Genomic DNA, 23,837 nt, shown 5'->3' with positions numbered 1-23,837 from the left:
GAGACTGAGGATGGTCTCTAGTAGATGTGGCCAATTAGTACATGAAGTTTGTTTTAGAGGAGGTCACTAGAGCTCTTATTTACTTGTTCAGGCTAAGGAGAGATTGCTTATGATTGGGCACCTCTTGGTACTGGACAGCAATTTTTATTTTTTTTGCTATATAGTTTAGTTATTGCAGATGTCCACCAGACAGGTTTACTCTTGCTCGCACAGGATGATTTTGTCCTTTTGAATCAAAATTAAAAATTCATTATCGATAACCTTCCTCCCCAAACACACATTATTCCACATACTTAATTACAGCAGTGGCTAACAATGGTCTTGGAACACAATGTTATGGTGTAGGAAAAGCTATTACATAAAATGTAAACCCCATGCAGACTATTTCCTATGAAATGGGAATAAGCAGTAACAGCTGTAGTGTCTGTGAAAAATACGCTATAAATTTCATAATAAATGTTGTCACACCAAAGCCTAAAAGGAAAACTTGTGGTATACAATGATCCCTTCATTCAAGAAATCACACAATTTCATTCAGAAATCAGCCAATCGTGCATACCATATTATTACGTGTTAACACTACAGAGCTGTATGAAAACCATGGCACATTGATGGAATAGTCTGCTAGCAGGTATTACCTAACAAAAACCTCCCCCAGTGTGCTGCAGTTTGCAACTCTGAACCATTCTAGAAAGTGGTTAAGAAAGAGTTATGTATCAAGGGATTACATGAAAATAAATGCCAAACTATAAAAACATAAGAAACGACCAGTTAATCAAACTCATAATTGACAAAGGATTGATCAACTGTACACTGGACAATCCAGAATACGTATCTAATAGCACATCCCACATACATGGTCCAGCACATAAGACAATTCACCCAAAGCGTGGGCTTGTCAACATCATGGTCGGAAAGACAAAACAAAAGTTAGTCATATACTCATGGTGAAATCACACGAAAAAAAAAACTGTTAAACCCATGTGTTAGGACACGTTTTGTTTGGAACAATGAACTTCACCATGAAATCAGAATTTTCTCCCAAAGCACCTACTGCTAGACTGCTAGAGTACTGGATTAATAAACTGATGCACCTTTCCACTTGCTAGTCAAATCATGAATTAGCTAATCATAGCAGTACCTCTAAATAACTAGAAAAAAAATGAAAGGAAAAAAAAAAAAAAAAAAGACAGACGAGTATCAAAAATGTAGAAAAAAAAATTAAAACACATAATAGAATTACCAGGAGCGAATATAACTGCCTCTAAGTAAATATCAGCTGCAGCAAGTTTACCAGTGCCACATGACAAACTTAGCCCCCTCCTCGAATAGCAGAGAACCTTCTCTCCATGCAGTAAACTACAAGACAAGTAGTGCCAGTACCAGGCTAATGTTCCTTAGAATATAAACATCTGTGTATACACAGCAAATACTCAGCTATGAAGCATAAGCCTCAGTAAAAAAAAAAAATAAACAGCGGTTATGTAAAATGGTGATCATGTAAAAACAGTAGATGTGCAATAATATTCCTAGGTCCAGCCCTGCAATGCAAGCATAGGTTTAATATGATCTGCCAAAGGAGGACAGCTATAGGCTGGTATCCGCCATATGCAAGCTGGCAATGCCAGCAATTCATAGCTCTCAACCTTCAAGACGAGGAACACTAGCCCTCAAAATGTGGAACAAATGTTGTAAATGTAGCACACATACTAATAGCTTATTAACAACTTCTACCAGTAAGGCCATCATATGGTTAAAATATGCTGGTTTTTATATAGAAAATCTTTTAATTAACTTATAGGATTAATTTCTAATTACCATGGATTTGCCAAAAAAAATTCCTAACACTGAATATGACAGTCCTTCAATGTGGAACTTGGAGAAACTTTGAGGAACATGAACTTTTTAAGACCCCAACTGAGGTACGTTGCCCATAATGATGAACACTTGCGAGGTATGAAGCAATTTATTTTTCTATTTTTTCTTTCCTTTACATTGACACAGTATTAGGCTTCCAGGGAGGGGCGCCTTCTCAATTCATAAATAAAAATGGATTTATTCAAGGCACACTATGTAACTGAAACGCAAACTCCGTACTTCAAACAATGTAATACTGCAGTTGTAAAACTAAATAATTATGCAGAGTGTAACAAATAAATCAGCAAAGAAGTTCCTAAAATCTATTGAATAGTTCTTTTCCTTACAACAGACTTCCATTTACATAAACTAACACATGTTATGTCAACTAATGTCAGAATAAATGGAGATGTGGACGAGGTTTCATTAATAAATGCCTATTAACTGTTCGTGCCAATGAAACTTCCCATTTTACAATGCTCGTTGATTCTGGTTAACATAGCAAGTACACAATGAACGATCATCCTAAAACAAGAAGTTTTAATGGCAAAAGCAGTTAATAAGCGCTTAATGTATTCTACAAGATACACGGTATTACAGAATTAAATTTAAGCTAATGTAGAAAAATATACGTACTGTTTAGTGGAAGGCAAAGATGAAATAACAGGTGTGTGTGCAGAGGTGATTGTGCTGAGCTAAAAGCTCCTCTGAGGCTCAGGTGAAGTCCGGACATTACTACTTATAACAGCAAATTCCATGCAAAAGTTATGAAAGATCTAGCGAGTAAGAAATACATACACATAATTCTACAATTCCTTGAATCTCAATTATTATTCATCTTATGGGACTACTCCTGTCCAAATGTAAGGGGCTATAAACACACAGATCTAAACTTAAAGTAAATCAACAATAAGCAACTTTTTTACAACCTTCTATTAAAAAAATATATATGTATATTAATTAGCTGTATTAACATCTTATCAAACAAACAGAAAGTACAGTTGTATAATCAGTTCACCATAATTGTATATATTAAGAGAGTGATCAGTGTTTGTCACAACCTGTAGGGTCACGGTCTCAGGGAGAAATACAGCTCCAAAATAATAACACTCATGACAGATCCGATTTTACCTATCACACTGAAAGGATAGCTATGAACTTATTGCACATTCACAAAGCAACTTTTTTTTTACATGTTACTCACACTGATACAAAATACTGGTTATGCATAAATAAGCATGCACTGAACGGAAAGCAGATACACAAATGCATGTCATAAGCACGGACTACATATTTTTACTCATTTCCCTAAAAGCAGACTTAATTGTTAAAAAAAGCACGTACATGGATATTTGGCAAGCAGAAAAAAACGATTTCCCCAAAAATAAAACTATTCAATGCAAACAGATAAACGAGCGAAATTTAGGTAGCACAGAAACGGCTCTAAATATTGTATAAACGCAGAAAATATTTAAAAAGTGCAAATACACAGCATAGCAATTGTAGCAGAGCCTGGATGAGCCTTTCCATTGAGAAAATGAAGAAGTTGACCAGCGAAAATTTATTTACCTTAAAACTGAAGATCCGAAGGATTATGCAGCAAGGAGGTAATTGTCCAAAAGCGATGTGGGAACCAAAGCTAAAGCAGAGTTGTGATTAGACTCCAAAACACCACTGCAGCCGAAGATATAGCGGATGCTTGCAAGCAAACTGATACTGTGAGTGGGAATTGAATGACGCGACAAAGTGGGCGTTCCTTTGATGTGATTTTGAGGGGACTGGGGACCCGAATTTTAAACGCTGGGATTGTCCCTAACAGCCGTCAGTGTCTGTACGGGGCCAAGCTCACCGGGGTGGATGCGCCATTTGCAACTGTCTTTGAGTAGCCTGCTTAGCATCCCTTGCCGGTCAACACCTGAATCAGCAAACAGGAAAAGACGCGAAGAACCAGGCTGAAGAGATGCAGTTGAGCGTCAACAGTACCACGGCTGCCAAGCAACAACTATCCGGAAGTAGGGCAAAGTACACAGTCAATACTAGTCCCTGCGAGTTGCGCATGCGCTGAGGTGTTTCTTTTAATACCATCCTCTGGAAGTGGCCCTTGCACTTTATTTCCGCTCTTAGAAGTTGCGCTTTTGGGGGAGTATGGCTACGAGTGTTGACAAGTAGGTAAAGTTTTCATTGCGTGGGGCAGTGGGCTAATGAATCAGGAAAGGAGTGTTAGGGTGATTTGGCCTTGTGGATCAGTAGGGTTGTTACTGTCATTAATGTACGGTGGGAAACCGGTTTCTTAACTCCCGAATGAGTTTATGGTTCTAAGGCGCTCGTGTTTTGAATTAAGTGAGGATTTAATTAGTAAGGGCCTTTGTCTTAGATTTAAGATATATTATGTGGTTTGACTTTAGTTTCTTATTTTATTTTCGGACGGTAATGGCGAGCACTGGACTGTGTGTAACTCGCAGTCCAGAATACCAATGCCGGTTTTAGAAAGTATGGGGAGTGACATATTGGCTGACTTTTATATCAGTTGCCTAAAGAGCTTCTATTCTAAAACTGTCAGTGGCATGTAATTGAGTGCGCCTTGTGATTTTGGTTTAATTAACTGACTGTAATGGCTTTATAATTCAATTATTTCAGACATTTTTACAATGTGTTTTCTCATTTGTCGATTAAGTGAAGCTGCTGTTTAAATACAATAGACGATAGTATTTACTCAATGTGCTGATGCGTACTTAGATGTTCTGAGTGACAGTGAGTCTTGTATCATGTATCACTGTGTATGTTTATTACTTTTATCTAAATTCCCCCCACCCCGCTTAGACTGTAATTAGTTAATTGCAATCAGTGCTGTATTCCTGGTTAACAAATTCAAATACAATAAATTATTTTGCATGTGTGATAATAGAAGAGGTAGTGCAGAACAAATGAAGAGACAATATATAAAGAGTAGACCACTTATCATTTGAGTATACAGGTATAAACAGAATGTCCATTTCTATGTGATGATTAAATTTCCTTGCATTTGTTCCTTTGTGAGAGTTTATTCATGTGGCTAAAATAAAGACTAGTACACTTAAATATAACTGATTTCTTTTCTTTTGATATCTGCACACTCTCTTCTGTATTAATGTTTGGATGGCAGCAGCAGTGTAGATGTCAAACTGTGCTACTTCCATAACATTTTAAGCAACATGCAAACTTTCTCCTGCAGTCTGGTGTTTTTCCGCTATCATCATTGTGTGTGTGTGTGTGTGTGTGTGTGTGTGTGTGTGTGTGTGTGTGTGTGTGTGTGTGTGTGTGTATTATGGCAGGTAATACCTTAGGTCTTGCACAAGTCTGGTATTTGATGCCTAGGAGGAAAGAATTGACAGGTTAACCAATTTTTAGTGGAATCTGATGGGGAGATGGACCTTTGGTTACCAGATTATACTTTTAGTGTAAACAAGTTTCAAGTAGTGGTAAGCAGGATACAAAACACAGTAAGTGTTACATTAAATGGTTTATATGTTTGCTGATGTCTGAGCATCTATTTTTGTACATGCATACATTATGTCAATGTGTAGTATGAAATGAAAATGAACAGATCAGTTGTCCATTCATGATTTTTTTTTTTTGGGGGGGGGTGCACAAATGAAAAGTTAAACATCAAGAAGGAAGACGGAGCCAAGATTAATATTTATGCAAAAACTAATTGCCCAAACCAGCCAGTGTAACACCAAATTGATAAACCAGGTAACCACCAACGCTGAAAGCATACAAAATGTTTATTCCACAGACATAACAGGATAAGCACTTTCACACCAAATGTGCTTCATCAGATCCACTGCTTGACTAAAAACAAATCAATTATATAACAAAACCAATTAAATATACCCAATAAAAACAAGATGATAATCACTGATTCAAATAGCGTTCAAGGAGAGGTTTTAAAGACACACTGGCATTAATGCCTGCAGGCTTATCAGCCTGCAGTCTGGTAATCCATTTAATCTCTGCTAACTCTACTATGTTATTATAATCTCCTCCTCTACCACGCTCTTGAACTAATTGCAACACCATAAATTCAAAAGTTTTCCCTTAAAACTAGCCTAACTCTCAACCTAAGCACTCAGAAAGCATCTTCCAGCCTAGCACTTGCTCAGACCTAATAGCAAGCACTAATATACCCTAACACTGATTGCCCAGCAGGGCAAGACTCTTTATTCACCCCTCACCAACCAAGCGACTAAGCAGCTCACCCTACTATTCAGGCATGACCAAAGGGCAACTTCAGGTGCACTCTCCAGTCCAGCTGGTGAATCTGAGTATCCTGAGGCAGTGTTACAACTGCCTCATGTACACAGACAACCCTCGCCTCCTACCACAAAACACTAACATATGCGAGAGATGCAATTATACAGCCAAACAGGAAGGTAAGCTGTCTCTACCCAAGACTAGAACAGACAGAAGAAGGTTAACACTTGCACCGTACACAGACCTACTAAAACAGCACTGGCAAAAAATATACATAAATACACAAGATCCTACTCTGAGGCTCTAAAAAACCTGCAAAAGCATCAGAGACCTCCAAAGCAGACACCCAAACAACCTGCACTTCCTGTCACAAACCAGACAACAAATAACAAATCAATGTGTTGCACAATCACAGCCCTTAAGGCGAAATAACATACCTTAACACACTAGTAATAGGTGACTATAGTCAGGCACACTGATGTCCCACTCACTAGGCTGGACAAGCAGAAGGTTACTGTTAGCTGCCTGTCGGGAGCCAGAATCCGCCACATAATACAAGCACACGGGTCACTCCAGAACAAGCAGAAATAAGACTCTATCATTGTTCATGTTGGTGTGAATGACCGGAGATGTACCTCCCTGGACTACATGAAAAGAGACATGGAAGAGCTCTCTGATCATGTAGCCTAGGCTGGTATGACCCTGACTAGCATCCTATCCTCACCAAGAATGATACCCCAGTATAAAGAAAAAATGATCTATTTCAACAATTGGCTAAGCTTCTGTTGTCATTGAAAGGGGTTCCAGTGTCTGTCAGCCTGGGACAACATGCTCGACAAGCCACATTGCTTCGCAAGAGATGGCTTGCACCTGTCACCCCTAGGCTTTTGAATACTGGCCAAGGCTGTTGCTGTCCCCGTAGTGCCTTTTTTAGGCAAGGCCCAAAAGTCAAACCCACCACTGTAAACAGCACATTAACAGAAAACTGAGGTTATGCTACTCAACGCCAGGAGTTTAAATCTCAAAATGCATGCGCTCAAAACACTCCTCAGTATGGAGAACTTCGACATCTGTGCAGTAACTGAAACCTGGTTCAAGGCTCCAGAGAGCAGCCCAGCACTACTGGGCTACAACTCATACCACACGTTTTGGCCACAGAACATGGACCGAAACGCAAAAGGAGGGGGTGTATCCATATTCATCAAGGATACCTACACCTCCAGGTTAGTGGCGCAGCATGATACCTCTGAGATCATCCATGTGCAACTAACCTCAGGCAAATCTGCAATGCAAATTGTGGCCTGCTACAGATCACCCTCCATGACCCAGGACCACCACTCCACCTTTCTGGAGACACTGGAAAACATGAAGTTCCTACCAAACACCCTGATATTGGGAGATTTAAATTGCCCTACCATTCACTGGGAAAACTACTAGAGTACAAATTCCCAGGCCCACCGTTTCCTGGAATTCATCAACTCAAACTCCCTGGATCAGCTGGTAAACTTCCCTACCAGAGATGAAAACATATTGGACTTGGTCATCACCAACATGGGCAACAAGTGTTCCACACAGGAGATCAACCAGTCACTGGTTAGATCACACTATAAACTAATCACTCTGGATGTCTACACCCCACCACCACCCCCAAGTTAGGAAACCACAGTAAAAAAAAACTTTTCTAAAGCAAACTTCGTCTTACTTAAGACCGAAGTGGTAAGTTTCACAGCCCCCACGCTAAAGGATAATGCTGCTCAAGATGCAGCAACCTTTACAAATGCACTCTGAGCACCTACAAGGATGCGTGAATCGTGCCATCCCTAGCTAAACCAAGACTCACTCCTCTAAGAGAAGGAAACCAGTTTGGTGGACCCTGCAATAAACAGGCTATACAATAGGAGGAGGAAACTAGTTCAGAAAAAAAATCAAATCCCAAGAAGGAAAACCATCCCTGATCAATATCAGTAAAAAACTAAGGTCCCCCATAAAATCATCCAAGGCCAACTTCAAAAGAAAAATAGCCAAGGATTCAAAAGATAACCACAAAGCCTTCTTTAGCTATGTTAAGAATCTGTGGCAACTTGCAGGTATGCACTGAACTAGTGCAAAATAGTACAGAATATACTGACCCTACTGACATTGCCAACATCCTGGCAGATAGATTTAGTGCAAACGTCACCCCCCCTCTCACCTCCAAAAGGGCCCACAACAATACCGGAAAAGTGTAGTGTCCCAAAAATTACAGACGTACAGGTGAAAACAGCCCTTTCAAAAGCCAAAAACACAGCGTCAATGGGACCAGATGGTGTCCCAGGCTGCGTCTTGCACGAACTACAGAATGGACTAACCCCTCACTTAAACACGCTGTTCAACCTCAGCCTCTCCACAGGCTATGTGCCCGTAGAATGGCGCACAGAAACAGTTATTCCTCTCCACAAAGGAGGGGCCACAACTGACCCAGGTAACTATCGCCCCATAAGCCTCACTAGCCTGGTCTGCAAGGCTATGGAGCACATAATCATGGAACTCATTAACAAAGACATTGGGAACCTCGAAACACTTGACCCAACCCAGTTAGGCTTTAAGGGCAGATCATGCCTACTAAACCTGGTTGACTTCTTCGAGACAGTCACCAAGGTCATAGACGAGGGAAAGGTGGTTCACACAGCCTACCTTGACCTCGCCAAGGCTTTCGACACCATTCCCCACTCGGGTATTACAGAAACTCACCAGCCTGAACATAAACCCCTACGTCACGAGATGGGTTGCCTGCTGGCTTACAGACAGAATTCGCACTGTAAGAATAGCGGGCTCCAGGTCTGACTCTAAATCAGTCACAAGTGGTGTCCCGCAAGGCTCTGTCCTGGGACCCCTACTGTTCGGCATATACTTCTCAGAAGTGCAGGCAAACACAGGAGGACTGTGGCTAACCACGTTCGCTGATGACTGCAAACTGGGAGCCATAATTGACTCTCCAGCTGACACAGGCATCCTCCAGAAGGGCTTCACTGAGACTGACACCTGGTGTCAGTCATGGCCTCAAGCTAAATGCCAAAAAGTGCATAGTCATCCTGTTTGGGAAAAACAAATCACCCATGAATTGCCACATAGGTGACAGCCCCCTTAATACAGAAGAGGTAATAAGAGATCTGGGGACCCAGGTAGCTAGTAATCTCTACTTTGACAATCATATTGCCAATGTAGTTAAGAAATCCTTCTATGTGGCCCATCTAATTACTAAAGGGTTCGCATATAGAAATAGAGGTTATAGTGCCCCTGTACTCGTCGCTCATTAGACCCATCATAGAGTACACTGACCCATTTGGGATGTACCTCACAAGACACTCCAACAGCTGGAAAGAACACAAAAGTACATCACCAGAAGGATTACTGGTCTCAAAGATATGTCCTATGTAGCCCGACTGAAAACTCCAGCTGTACTCAGTGGCGTATTGCTTACTCAGAGGTGATCTCTGCCTGACTTACAAAGCCATGTCCAACTCAGAATTAATGGACATGCTCCACTTAAAGAAATCCAAGTCACTGCAAGCCATGCGCTCTAGTGAGCTAAACCTCTCCACAACAATAAATAGAACATGCTGGAGGGATAGATTCCTGTCACAGAGACTCCCCCATGCTTTGGAACAAAATTCCAAACTACATTAGACAGAGCCCCTCACTAACACTCTTAAAGAGAAACCTTGATGAGTGGATGGTTAACAGAAAATACACCTCTGGGATCACTTCATTGGCTCTGCTTGACAGAAGATCAATTAATTAATTAATCAATGGGGCGGCGAAAGCCCACACTCTGGCTAGGCTTAAAAATGCCCTCTGGCAGGGAGCCTAGTACCTACCTATGGACGATTGCAAGCTTGCATCCATCACTGGGTCCCCTGAAGATGCATGTATCCTCTAAGAAGGTGTAACTTGACAAACATGCGGTGTCAAGATCATTCTGAAAAACCTGATCTCCAAAAAAAGGCTAGCATCCTACAGTTTGAGTAAGTGTGGGTTCTCCCTCATGTACCATAACACCCTCCTTAAAACAGTGTCCTTGGAGATTCCACGTTGGCCAGTGTATACACAGCAAAGGCTTTTCTCGATATGAAGATGTTGTTCTTCTCTTCTCATTTCTCATCCAGCTCATACTTGGAATGCCGCATGCTCTTGGGCTTGTACCTGTTGAAACACCTAACCCAGTTTGTGGAAACAAACGGAATAAAATATCTTGGGCATGAGCTCCACTGATTTTTACCAAAAAATGTAAATGTTTCACTTTCCTCCGTTTCTTACAGACTCCTACATGATGATCTGTGTCTGCATTTAAGGATGTAAATGACCCAGTCTGCTTCTTCTATTGCATATCTGCAAGACTGATAATAGAAATACAGTGTTGAGGAACTTAATGTAATATCACAACATAAGTATACAAATACAATGTCGAGGAACTTAATGTAATATCACAGCATAAATAAGACATTGACACCTACATTTCCCAGAGAATCCTCCTGTAAAACAAACCCCCACTTTTTTTGTTTTGTTTGCTGGTGTGATGTCCCTTTTCAGGGGTGACCCAGGAGTCCTGTCTGGGCAAGGAACTTGTTCAGAGTTGCACAGTAGACAAACGGAGGCAGAAGAACACTGATGCTGTATCCTTGAGTGCAGGAAGCAGCTTAACAGCTCAGAGCATTAGTCTTCTGCGTTAACTTTAAATCAAGCTTGTACAAATGGTTGTGGAAATCTGAGAGTTACCCCAGGCCTAGTGGTGTTGTCCATTATGGCCAGAGGGAATAAGTATTTGGGTTGTACAAGTGACACTGGAGTGACTAGAATTCAGATGACATATTGGGTCTACTGCATAGTAGCAGCCTGTGAACCATGGTGTTTTTATGACTGGTTTGATATAAAAACTGATCTAAAGGCTACAAGCCTGTGTTTACTGGTTGATTGTGGACTGGATGTCAGGGATTTTATAGGCTTATAGAATGGAAAAGTGATCTGTTTTGACTTTTAGCGAGGTAGAATATGCATTTAATTTGAGTCACTGCATTTTTTCTTGTCTTGTCACAGTGCTGAAAATTTGCAGGGAAGGTAGGTAAAAAAAAAAATCTAGATGTAACCTTGTCTGAATTTAGAAAAAGATATAGACGGAATATGATGTAAATATTTGAAGCGTGTAGCAGGTTGAGTGACAAGTATACTTGGGTGGTTAATCCCCCCAACGGTTGATTTCATTATGTGAGAGATGCATCTATATCAAGAACCTAAAATCCAGGCTCTCTTGCTCACCAGTCAGTAGTCGATCTGTTACTAAGCAGGTTGTCAGTATGCATGTCTCACCTCCTGCACCTACCAAACCAGTGACACACGAACCTACATATGCTTAGGTCCTTACAAGAAGCTTACCTAAATATCAGATGCCTCCCAACACATTCACGCTTCACATAATACATCTGCAGAACATAGTACACATAATATATCGCACACTAGTGTCTCAGTCAAGCACCTGAGGCATAACACAAAAACAAATATCTTAGTTGTAGGCAACTCAGTTGAGGCGCACAGATGTCCCTCTCACTAGGCTGGATAAGGAAAAGGTCACGGTTAGCCCTGTCTGTCAGGTGCCAGGATCTGCCACATCACACACGCTCCTGTTTCTCCACAACAGGCACTGTTATGACTGTGTCATAGCCCATGTTGGTGCAATCGACTTGAGACGTACCTCACTGGACTATATTGGAGAGACATGACTGAGTTCTCTGGGTCTCAGGCAGGTATGTCCCTAGCCTTAAACAGCATTTTACCTTCACCTAGGATGATGTCTCAATGCAAACAAAAAATGATTGACTTAAAAAATTGGCTTAGTTTCTGGTGTCAAAGGGGATCCAGTATCCGTTAGCCTGGGATAGACATGGTCGACAGACCTCAATGCTTTGCCAAAGATGGTCTTCATCTGTCATGTGTGGGATTTCGGTTACTGGCTAAGGCTCTTGCTTTCCCCATAAATTCTCAATGTAAAAATACCCTTTAAAAAAAAAAAAAAGATCCTCATGGTTATGCTGTTAAACACTAGGAGTCTAAATTGGAAACTGCACTCACTGGAAGCTGTCCTCACCCTGGAAGGTGGTCATATCTGTGCAGTTACTGAGACCTTGTTTAAGGCTGTGGCAAGCACCCTAGCTGTACCAGGTTACATTTCCTTCCACATGTTTAGACCACAAACTGAAAGCATGAGAACTAAAGGAGGTGATGCATCAATATTCATTGAAGATAAATACACCTCTGGATTGGCTAAACAGCATGATTCCCTTGAATTACTGAGGTGCAGCTGACTGTAGGTAAGACCCCCTCTTCAGTTATTGCCAGCTATAGGACCTTCTCCATGAATCAGGACATACACTCAGCCTACTTGGATCTACTTGAGTCAATCAAGATACAACCAAACACACTGTTTTTTGGTGACTTTAATTACCCGTCCATAGACCCATTTCTTTTTATAGAAAAATAAGTGCAAGATCACACTTTTTGATAAAGGAATGTTCATATTTAAATTAGGCTAGGTGCCCTTGTGAACCATTTTAAGCCTAGCCAGTTTCCTTCAAAGATGAGAATTAAACCTTGTATTTGTGAGGCAAACACCTTAACTGTTACACCAATCCTGACACTATTCCCATCCACTTCAGACACTGTATTGTGATAGAAAATCTAGCCTCCTAGTTTTATAATGGAACATTAATAATCTTGTACACTTAACACAGAGGTAGGTCTTTTTATTGAATTAACGGTTTTCATTGTATGCGTGGAGGTAATCTCAGTTCTATTCATTCATATGTAGTGTCTGAGCTATACTGCTCAGACAAGCTCCACGTGGGTTTACAGAGTGGTCCTAGCAGCAAGGAACTCAAAAAAGCAACTACCTTCTGGATTTAAGTATCTTTGCTTTTTTTTCACTGAAAATAGCTTCTGCTGCTTACTTTGAACTAGCCTGAACTGTTTTTTTTTTTTACTGATTACTGCATTTATTTTAAAATCTGCACTTAAAGTTACATTTAGTCGAATTTAGTCGAAAGTTTGCTTGTTTGTTTAATTGAACTGTGGAGGCTGCCCACTAAAGTGTGCTAGCCTGTGTAACTAATTTATCACTGTCTCTGCATTTTCTGTGTATTTCTGCAAAAAAAAAAAACAAAATAATCCTTGTTTTCCCGCCTTTCTCGACTAGTTTAGACCAGTATACAGGCATTGCTGTATTCTGGGCTGTGGTGTAGTTCCTGTGTTGTCCATTACCTTACTTGGATAAAAGGAAGTTTCTTTGCTCACCAGTGGGAGTGGGGAGCCTTGAGCACCCTACCTATCCTTTGGGGAAGTGACCTCAGCACAAGAAGCTGTTAGAAATTGGTTGTTTGGGACCATTCCTAGCTCTTTTGTAGTTCATTGCTTAAAATCCGCGTTTGCACGGCTTTATGGTCGCATGCGAAAGCGCCGGTTAAACGAGGTTAAACTTTTTCTGGCTCCGCCGTCTGCTCTTCAATTTTTCCCTTACAACTGTTCTACTTGCAATCTAAACAGCCTATACTCTATCTGAAAAGCTCAGCACTTGCTCGTAAAGCATTTTGTATACAGGTAAAGCACTCTTAAACGAAAAGTACTTCATTCACCTAAATTCTGTTGAGTACCCATTTCCCTATAGGTCCTTTCTGACTCAGTTACACAGCAATCTTTTTCACTATTTCTAGCATGTCGAAGGGTCAGTTGCTGGCATCCTCTCCTGTTCAGCTGGTGAATCTGGGAATCTTGAGACAATGTTACAATTGCCTCATGTACACAGACAACCCTCTCCTCCTCCCAACAAATACAAACATATGAGAGATGCAACTATATAGCCAAACTGGAGGCTGAGCTCTCTCAATTCAGTACTGGCAAGACCAGTCAGGAGGAGAAGGTAACCACGCACACCACAAACCCAGTCTCACATAGAACTATCACAACTGCAAACCAAACACATAAACACACAAAAACATACTCTGAGGCGCTGATTAAAAATCTACCAAAACAACAGAGGCCTCCAAAGCAGGCACCCAAGCAACCACCACCTCAAGACATAGCACATGCAACACATAGTTCACAAAGTCAGTGTGCTAAACAGTCACAGCCCTTAAGGCCAAACAACATGCCAGACACACTTGTAATAGGTGACTCCATAGTCAGGCACACTGATGTCCCACTCACCAGACTGAACAAGGAAAGGGTCACAGTAAGCTGCCTGTCGGGAGCTAGAATCCGCCACATAACACAAGCACTCAGGTCACTCCACAGCAAGTACAAATATGACTCTGTCATTGTACATGCCGGTGTGAACGACCTGAGACGTACCTCCCTGGACTACATGAAAAGAGACATAGAGGAGCTCTCTGATTATGTAGCCCAGGCCGGTATGACCCTGACCCTGAGCAGCATCTTACCCTCACCAAGAATGATGCCACAGTACAAAGACAAAATGGTCAGTTTTAACAATTGACTTAATTACTGGTGTCATTCTAAGGGGATCAGTGTCTGTCTGCTTGGGATGACATGCTTTACAAGCCACGCTGCTTCGCAAGGGATGGTTTCCACCTGTCGCCCCTGGGCTTCCGGATATTGGCCAAGGCTCTTGCCACCCCCATAGTGCCTTTTTTAGGCAAGGCTCAAATGACAAACCTACCTCCCTAGAAAACACAAGTGGAAAGAAACTAAGGGTAATGCTGCTCAATGCCAGAAGTCTAAACCTCAAGATGCACGCCCTCGAAGCCCTCCTCAGTATGGAGAACATCGATGTCTGTGCAGTGACTGAAACCTGGTTCAAGGCTCCTGAGAGCACCCCAGCACTATCAGGTTTTACCTCATATCATGCTTTCCGGCCCCAAAACTTGGACCGAACCACAAAAGGAGGGGGAGTATCCATTTTCATCAAAGATACCCACACCTCCAGGTTAGTGGCAACGCACGAAGCATCGGAGACTATCCAGGTGCAACTAACCATAGGCAAAACTGCCTTACAGTTTGTAGCATGCTACAGACCACCCTCTCAAACTCAGGAACCCCACACAGCCTTCCTGAAGACACTGGAGAGTATGAATGTCTCTCCAAATACCATCATTTTGGGAGACTTCAACTACCCAAACATAGACTGGGAACATTACTCAAGCCCCAACACCCTAGCCCAAAGGTTCTTAGAATTCATAAACTCAAATGCAATGGAACAACTAGTCAACATTCCCACAAGAGGAGACAATATACTAGACCTGATCATCACAAACATGGGGACAAAATGCTCCACACGAGTAGTACATCCCTCTTTGGTAAGATCAGACCATAAAATAATCTCACTGGAAATCCACATCCCGCCCCACCCCTGCACAAAAGACCACAGTGAAGAACTTCTCAAAAGCAAACTTCACACTTCTTAAGACTGAAGTGGTATCTTTCAAGGCCCCTGGGCCAGTGGAAACCACAACCCACACTGCTGAATCCTTTGCAAATGCCTTCTATGGGCACCTTCAAGAATGCATGGATCATGCAATCCCAAATAAAACCAAGACCCATTCCCCCAAAGGCAGGCGCCCGGTCTGGTGGACCCCGGCCATAAACAAACTTTACAACAGGAGGAGGAAGCTACTACATGACAGAGCAAAATCCCTAAAAGGGAAGGCATCTCTGATCAGTACTAGCAAAAAACTACGATCACTCATAAAATCATCCAAGGCCAACTTTGAGAGAAAAATCGCAAAAGACCATCACAAGGCCTTCTTTAGCTATGTTAGAAACCAGGGTGGAAACTCCCAGATATGCTCAGTTAGTCCAAAATGACACAAAATACACTGAACCCATTGACATTGCCAACATTCTGGCAGACAGGTTCAGTGCAAATTTCTCCTCTCCCCCCCCCCCCCCCCCAAAAGGAGAAATAACTATCCCAGCAGAGTGTAGCCTCCCTAACATCTCAGATGCCCAGGTGAGAGCCGCCCTCTAAAGCTAAAAACACAGCATCAATGGGACCGGATGGTGTCCCGGGCTGTGCGCTACATGAACTCCAAGAGGAATTAAACCCACACATAAGGCTGCTGTTTAATCTTAGCCTTACCACAGGATACGTACCCAAAGAGTAGCGTATGGCAACAGTGGTCCCACTTCACAAAGGCGGTGCTTCTACGGACCCTGGAAATTACCGCCCCATAAGCTTGACGAGCCTGGTCTGAAAAGCTATGGAGAGGATCATTATGGAACTCATAAACAAAGACATTGGGGACTTACAGACATTGGATCCTACCCAATTTGGCTTTGTCAAGGGCAGATCCTGCCTTTTGAACTTGGTCGACTTTTTTGAAACTGTCACTAAGGCCATTGATGAGGGTAAGGCAGTTCACACAGCCTACCTTGACCTTGCAAAAGCCTTTGACACAATACCCCACTTGGGCATCATAGACAAACTCACCAGCTTAAATGTAAACCCATATGTCACAAGATGGGTTGCAAACTGGCTCAAGGACAGAACACACAGGGTCAGAGTTGCTGGAGCTATGTCAGACTCTAAGCCAGTCACAAGCGGTGTCCCACAGGGCTCAGTCCTGGGACCCCTCTTGTTCGGCATTTATTTTTCTGAGGTGCAGGCAAACATAGGAGGATTGTGGCTGACAAAGTTCGCAGATGACTGCAAACTGGGCGCCATAACTGATACTCCAGCGGACACAAACATCCTTCAGAGAGGCCTCATAGAAACGGATAATTGGTGCCAGAGCCATGGCCATAAGCTGAACGCCAAAAAATGTATAGTCAGACACTTTGGGAAAAACAAGGTACCTACAAATTACCACATAGGTGGAAATCCATTACACGGAAGAGGTAATCGGGGACCTAGGGACCCAGGTTGACAGTAACCTCTCATTTGACACTCACATTGCCAAAGTGGTTAGGAAGACCTTCTATATTGCCCACCTTATCATGAAGGGTTTCACATCTAGATCAAGAGAGGTCATTGTGTCCCTGTACTCTTCTCTTATCAGGCCAATGATTGAGTACAATGCCCCATTTGGGATGTATCTCACCTGACACCTGCAGCAGTTGGAAAGACCCCAAAAGTTCCTCACCAAGAGGATAAAGGGTCAACATATGTCATATGCTGCCCGACTGAAAAAACTCCAGCTCTATTCAGTCGCATACCGCCTACTCAGAGGTGATCTGTGCCTGACGTACAAGGCCATGTCCAATCCTGAATTAATGGACATGCTCCACCTCAGAAAATCCAAATCCATCAGAGCCACGAGAACAAGTGACTTAAACCTCAACGCAGAAATAAATAGAACGTGCTGGAGGGACAGATTCATAACAGAGAGGCTCCCTACACTCTGGAACAGAATCCCAGTCCATGTTAGGCAGAGCCCCTCACTGACTCTATTCAAGAGAAATCTTGACGAGTGGATGGGAGATCGTAGGTTTACCCCGGGGGTCATCTCTGTGTCACTACTAGACAGAGGCATAGTAAACTAAACCCTAAAAGGGCGTAGTATTGTCATCCTAAGGGGTGGTGTAAGCCACATACACTCTGGCTAGGCTTATAAATGCCCTAGGGCAGATAGCCTAGTACGAACCTATGAACCTATGATCTTTACAGAAGTAACGTTTCCTGATGCACGTACCACCTTGTTCTGTTTAAATTCAGCATTTTTTGCTGCATTTCCCAGTTGGTGGTGCCTGACAGTGTAGTGCTAAGTGGGCAGTGACAAGTTTGGTCATTGCCAGTGTGGATTTTGCTGCTGTGCATCTCAGTGTGTTGGATAAATCCTAATCTTAGCACTCGCTGTGGCACATTGTGTCTCGTTCTCTCTTGATAAAATGTGAACATGTGGCCTCAAATGAAACGGTACCAAATGGAAATAGCATGGCTTTTTGTGGTCTCATGCTTTACGCCTTTTTGCTGGGTAAAGTACACACAGAGATAATCCACTACTTTGCAGGACAGTGGCATAGAGCCCAGGTGTAAGATTAGGCCTGTGCATGGAGGGGGCCAGTACTTGACATTCCCACTTCTGGGGGATGATCTAGACAGACAAAAGCAATGACCGCATCATTTCTTTGCTGGAAAGGATGTTTTGGAGGTGGCTCTTGATTTTAAACTTGTCTTTGCTTTTGCATCCGAAAAGCATTCCCCACTTTGAAAACATTTGTCATGTTTTTCATAGCATTTTAATAGATACTATGTTCTAAGATTCTTTGACAAGTTTCTCCACGTTCTATGTTTATTGCACGTGCTCTTGGTATTTCATATTGAGTTGTGATGTCTTCCGTGTTGAGATCTGATCACAGATTGGTCTCATTCAAAGTAACTATCACACCTGACCCCCCTCCCAGCAGCAATTAAACTAAAAAAAACTTCTTCAAAGCACATTATAACCTCTTAAAGGATGGTATAAATCATTTTACTGCACCCCCCCCCCCCCGGATGGAACTGGCTGTTATGCAGAGTTTTACACCAGTGCTTTATACAAATGCTTGTATAACTGCATCGTTTTGGTCCTATTGGGTACAGCCGAGTCAGTCTTCTCAAGGAGTAGCAAACCTGCCTGATGGACAGCTGCCATTAACAGGCTTTACCATAAGTGGAAGAAATTGCTGTCTAAGAGGGAGCCAGCCCTAAACTGGAAGCACTCCTTCCTCATCTTAAATAACCAAATAAGACTTCTTGTGAAGTCCTAAAGCAAACTATGAATCCCGATTAACTTCCTCAACTAAGGAGAGCCGCAAGGCGTTCTTTAGTTACATCCGTAACCTAAAAGGAAATGTCGAGATTTGTGCCGAACTGATAGCCTGTGTTCATAGCTAAGCTGTTGGCCGACAGGCTCTGTGAAAAACTTCACTCCCCTGTCCCCTCCACAAGTACCCCTTGGCATCCCTACCTTGTGTCTCTAAAGAGCAGGTCATAAACACCCTCTCTAAGGCCAAAGAAAACCCAGCATCTATGGGACCTGATAACATCCCAGGCTGCGTCCTACATGGGCTCCAACAAGAATTGGCAACACCATTGGGTAATCTTTTCAGTCACAATCTCAAATACTGGCTTCATCCCAGCTGACTGGAAAACTGTCAAGTTATTCCGTTGTAACAAAGGTGGTGCTTCTACTGACCCAGAGAACTGTAGACCTATTAGCCTGGCTAGCCTTATCTGCAAGGCCATAGAGCAAATCCTCTTGGGCCTTGTCAACAAAGATATAGGTGGTCTCCAAACAATTGACCCTACTCAGTTTGGATTTGTCAAAGGAAGATCATGCCTATTAAAGCTGGTGGATTTCATAAAGACTGTCTTGAAGGCCCTGGATGAGGGGAAATCTGTGCATACAGCCTACCTAGTGTTAAAAGCTGTGGCTAAGTTCCCCACTAGGGCTTTATTAACAAACTCACCCAGCTAGGTATCCACCCTTATATCGTTAGATGGGTCACTAACTGGGCCTGTGAACACGCACAGTCAAAGTAGGGGAATCCCACCTCCAGTAACAGACCTGTAACCAGTGGTGTTCCACAGAGATTAGTCCTGGAACATCTACTGGTTTGGAATCTATTTCTCTGAAGTACAAGCAAAAGCCTAAAGGTCTGTGGCTTACAGTTTGCTGATTGAAAGTGGGAGCAGTCATATAATCTCCAAATGATGTCAGCATCTTACAAGAGGGTCTTACACAAACGCTTGGTGCCAAAGTTATGGCCTTAAACTCAATACAAAAAAATTATCATCACTTTCAGCAAGAGTGATGTTCCTGCTGCATCAGTAGCAACACCCCAAGTGTGCACTCAGTGGTGAGAGACCTGGGCACACACAGGTTGACAGCAGCCTTACCTTTGATCACCGTATCTCCACAGTGGTAAGAGGGCCATTCTATATTGCTCATCTCATCTCATTTGTAAGGGTATTGCTTCCAGAAAAACAGAAGTTATAACCTCACTGTACTCTTGCCTCATCAGGCCAATAATCGAGTCCAGCTCCTCTTTTGGTATGTACCTTTCCAAGCACCTGCAGCAATTGGAGAGACCCCAAAGGTTCCTTACAAGGAAAAATTCAAGGTCTTCAGAATCTGTCCTATGTGTATAGTCTGAAATCATTGGCCTTTTATTCTGTTTCATACATACTAATCGGATGGATCTGTGCCTTGCATATAAGGCGATCTGTGACCCTGCTTTATTGGAAATGCTGTATATCCGCAAGTCAAATGGTGTACAGGTTACTCATTCTAAAGACCTTAACTTGGTATGTGGCTATTAATAGAACCTGCTGGAGGGACAGATTAATCTCACAGTGGGTACCCACAGCTTTGGAACAGACTCCCGTTTCATGTCAGAGCAACTTATTGGCCATCTTCAAATGCAGTCTGGTTGATTGAATGGGTAACCATAAATTCATCCGGGAGGTTCCACCTGTGTCCCTCTTGGACAGGGGGAGTAGGTGCTGATCGTGGATATAAGAGTAGAACTTGGCTAGACTTGTAAGGGCCCTAGGGCCATTAGCCTGTAACTTCAATGATCTTGGATGTGGTTGTTTTTTGTAGGTGATTGTGAGATGTTTGGGTAGAGAGAGTTGTGTGGATGAACAGGTTGAATAGTGAGCGAGTTTGGGCATGTTACATGGGTGTGCAGCTCAGCCACTTAATGATAGCTTAAGATTAAATGGTGATAACAGATGAATTATTATTCAGAAAAAGATATCTGGGTAAGTGAAGTGGCCCATCTTCTGACACTCTTTTTCAGCTAGGACTTCTGCCTCAAGACTAAAGATGTGTGCAGTGTTGTTGTTTGTCTTTCGGCTTTTTACTGGTAAGGGGTCACCACAGCGGAACTCCAGTCTGCTAATGATTGGCAGATTTTTACGAAACGCAGAGGTGCCAGCTCAACGCCCAACCTTCAACGAAGGCACACCCATTTACGTAAGCATGTCATTCAAACGCTACCCAACCGCGGGGAGGGCATGCAGACTCCACAGAGAAGGCAATCCCAAGCCACACAGAATTGAACGGGAGAACCTCTTGCTGTGAGGTAACAACTCTACCGCCATACCACCACGGCAAAGGTGTGTGCAATGTATATAACGCAAATATTTTTGGATATTCCTACCTACCAAAAACGTCACATACTGTCTACTTTGTAGATGTGGGAAGTTATCTTGCTTCATTTGGTAGTTGAAAGAATTTATTTTTATTCAAGTGCTTTCAAGCTCTGTGTTTCCATGAGGTGATAAGACAGTTGACTATATTTTTGTAATGCCAAAGTTGCACTTACATTAACAGAAAAGGGGTGTTTTCGTGCAGTCAGTGTGTTCTTGTATAACAATCTGAGACTATTGCATTGCACTGTTCCTGCCTTCCCTTAAACTATACTCCTCCGTCACATTATTCAGCTTGTGTTATTTCCACCGATTCCTTAATTTGTTCGTTATCTTTTACAAAGATCCCACTTCCCTCTCTTATCTCCTTTACGGTATTCGGTGCTTCAAATGTAGCTGGTTTACATTTTGATTTACATTTTTTAGTAATTGTGTAGCAGCTAGCCGCGTTAAAATTAATAAGGTCTTACTGTATGTATAGGCACTTCACTTCCTACTCCCCAGCTCAAACCTCATTTCCTTAGTTACAGCCATTAACTCGCATGACATTTCTGATGGAGTAGTATGTTGGGGAAGTTTTTAAAATCTACCAACTCGTTACTGGAAACAAAGCAGTGTCTTTCTTGCATCACACCTAAAATATTTCCTATCTTTTTTAGGAAAACTCCTCTGATGCTTTCTTAAGGTATGAAAAAATATCTATGCAAACACTTTCAAATAAAAATACCTAAACCTTCTGGACTTTGCATACTTTGGAGCCATACATATGTCCTCCCATTTGAAAAGCAATTTACAAGGGAGCAGTGTCTCAAGCCAATCTTTTTCTAATCTCCTTTTATCTTGCAATACTTTGTGCCTACCTCTTACCCCCTCTTGAACAGCTGCTTCTATTTTTGACTTGACTAAAATCTCTACCCTAGCTGGCCTTTCACTTGTCAGTCCTGTATTCTTTTAGTTTGCCTGGATTTTATCTGACCTTGTTATGGAAGACTGTTTCTGAAGTGGCTCCTTGGAAATTTAGGGACAGTTCTGGATGCTGAATTATTAGAATCATCATGGACCTTGTTAGTAAAGATAGAGGCTCCTTGGAAATTTAGGGACAGTTCTGGATGCTGAATTATTAGGATCATCATGGACCTTGTTAGTAAAGATAGAGGTAATCTCCAAACACTAGATCTTACCCAGTTTGGATTGGTCAGGGGGGGCAAAGGGAAATCATTCCTGTTGAACCTGGTGGACTTCTTTGAGACAGCCACCGGGCCCCTGGACAAGGGGAAATCTATGCATACAGCTTACCTAGACCTAGCAAAGGCATAACGTCTATCTCTCTGTCTGTCTCTGTGTCAACCCTTATATCCTAAAGTGGGTTGTGAACTGGCTCACTGATAGAACCTGTACAGTAAAAGTAAGGGAATCCACCTCCAACAACAGATCTGTAACCAGTGTTGTCCCACAGGGATCGGTCCTAGGACTCCTCCTGTTCTGAATCTATTTCTCCAAAGTACAAGCTAAAACCAAGGGACTGCAACTGTCAGTTTGCTGATGATTGCAAACTGGGAGCAGTCATAGAATCTCCAATGTCAACATTCTTCAAGAAGGTCTTATGTAAATAAATGATTGGTGCCAAAGTCATGGCCTCGAACTCTGAAAAAATGATGTATTATCATCCGTTTCAGTAAGGGCGATGTTCCTGCAAATTACCACATCAATGGCAGTGCCCAAAGTACACACTCAGTGGTGAGAGATCTGGGCAATCAGGCTGATGGCAACCTTCCCTTTGATCACCATGTCTCCACAGTGGTAAGAAGGGCATTCTATGTGGCTCATCTCGTAAGTAAGTGCAGTGCCTCAAGAAAAGGAAAAGTTTTAACCTCCCTGTACTGTTTACTCAGGCCAATAATTGAGTAAAACGGCCCTTTTGGTATGTACCTTTCAAAGCATCTGCAACAATTGGAGAGACCACAAAAGTTCCTCAAAGAAAATTCAAAGCCTTCAGCAGCTGTCCTATGTGGATGATATGAAATCACTGCCACTTTATTCTGTTCCATACAGACTACTTGGAGGTGAGCTTTGCCTTGCATAAAGTCCCTGCTTTATGGGAAATGCTGCATATCTGCAAGTCAAATGGCACACTGGTTACTCTGTCTCCAAGGACCTAAACCTGCTGTGTCATCAATAGAACCTGCTGGAGGGACAGATTTGTCTCCCAGAGGTTACAGAACCTTTGGAATAGACTCCCACTTCCATGTCAAGCAGAACACCTCATTTGCCCTCTTCACATGCACTCTGGCCAGTTGGATGGGTAACTGTAAATTCACCCCGGGGGTCCACCTGTGTCCCTCTTGTGCAGGGGCAATAAGTGATGATCGTGGTAACAAGGGTAAATTTGGCTAGGCTTGTAGGGGCCCTCGGGCCATTAGCCTAGTATCTTCCTATGATCCTGTATATTTTTTACAATCCAGATATGCTATCTAATGCAGCTGATGTGTAATAACAAATACCCCCTTGACTCTGACCTCTTGTGGCAGAATTAGCATACCTGCTGCTGCCCACTAAGACTGAAACCTTTTATTCTCCACTTATAAAAAAATACAGCTGTTAAACTTTTGTCTCTTGTTGTGGGAGGAAT

General features: G+C 42.4%; 2 protein-coding genes across 2 annotated transcripts in view; one reads left to right on the top strand and one right to left on the bottom strand.

Annotated features, from left to right (window-relative positions):
- Positions 1–3,812, bottom strand: part of STK36 (serine/threonine kinase 36) — a 786,440-nt gene extending 782,628 nt beyond the window's left edge. The window contains exon 1 of the mRNA XM_044086614.1: positions 3,427–3,812. The gene's annotated coding sequence lies outside the window, so the exon portion shown is untranslated. The remainder of the gene's footprint in view (positions 1–3,426) is intronic.
- A 102-nt stretch (positions 3,813–3,914) lies between these two features.
- RNF25 (ring finger protein 25) overlaps positions 3,915–23,837 on the top strand; it is a 370,335-nt gene continuing 350,412 nt past the window's right edge. The window contains exon 1 of the mRNA XM_044086615.1: positions 3,915–4,022. Coding sequence (XP_043942550.1) covers positions 4,003–4,022 — 20 coding nt within the window. The 5' untranslated portion in view covers positions 3,915–4,002. The remainder of the gene's footprint in view (positions 4,023–23,837) is intronic.

Source organism: Protopterus annectens, chromosome 10.part0 (assembly GCF_019279795.1).
Source record: "Protopterus annectens isolate FY-2018-M chromosome 10.part0, PAN1.0, whole genome shotgun sequence".
NCBI lineage: Eukaryota > Metazoa > Chordata > Ceratodontiformes > Protopteridae > Protopterus > Protopterus annectens.
This window is presented reverse-complemented; position numbering and strand designations above follow the sequence as displayed.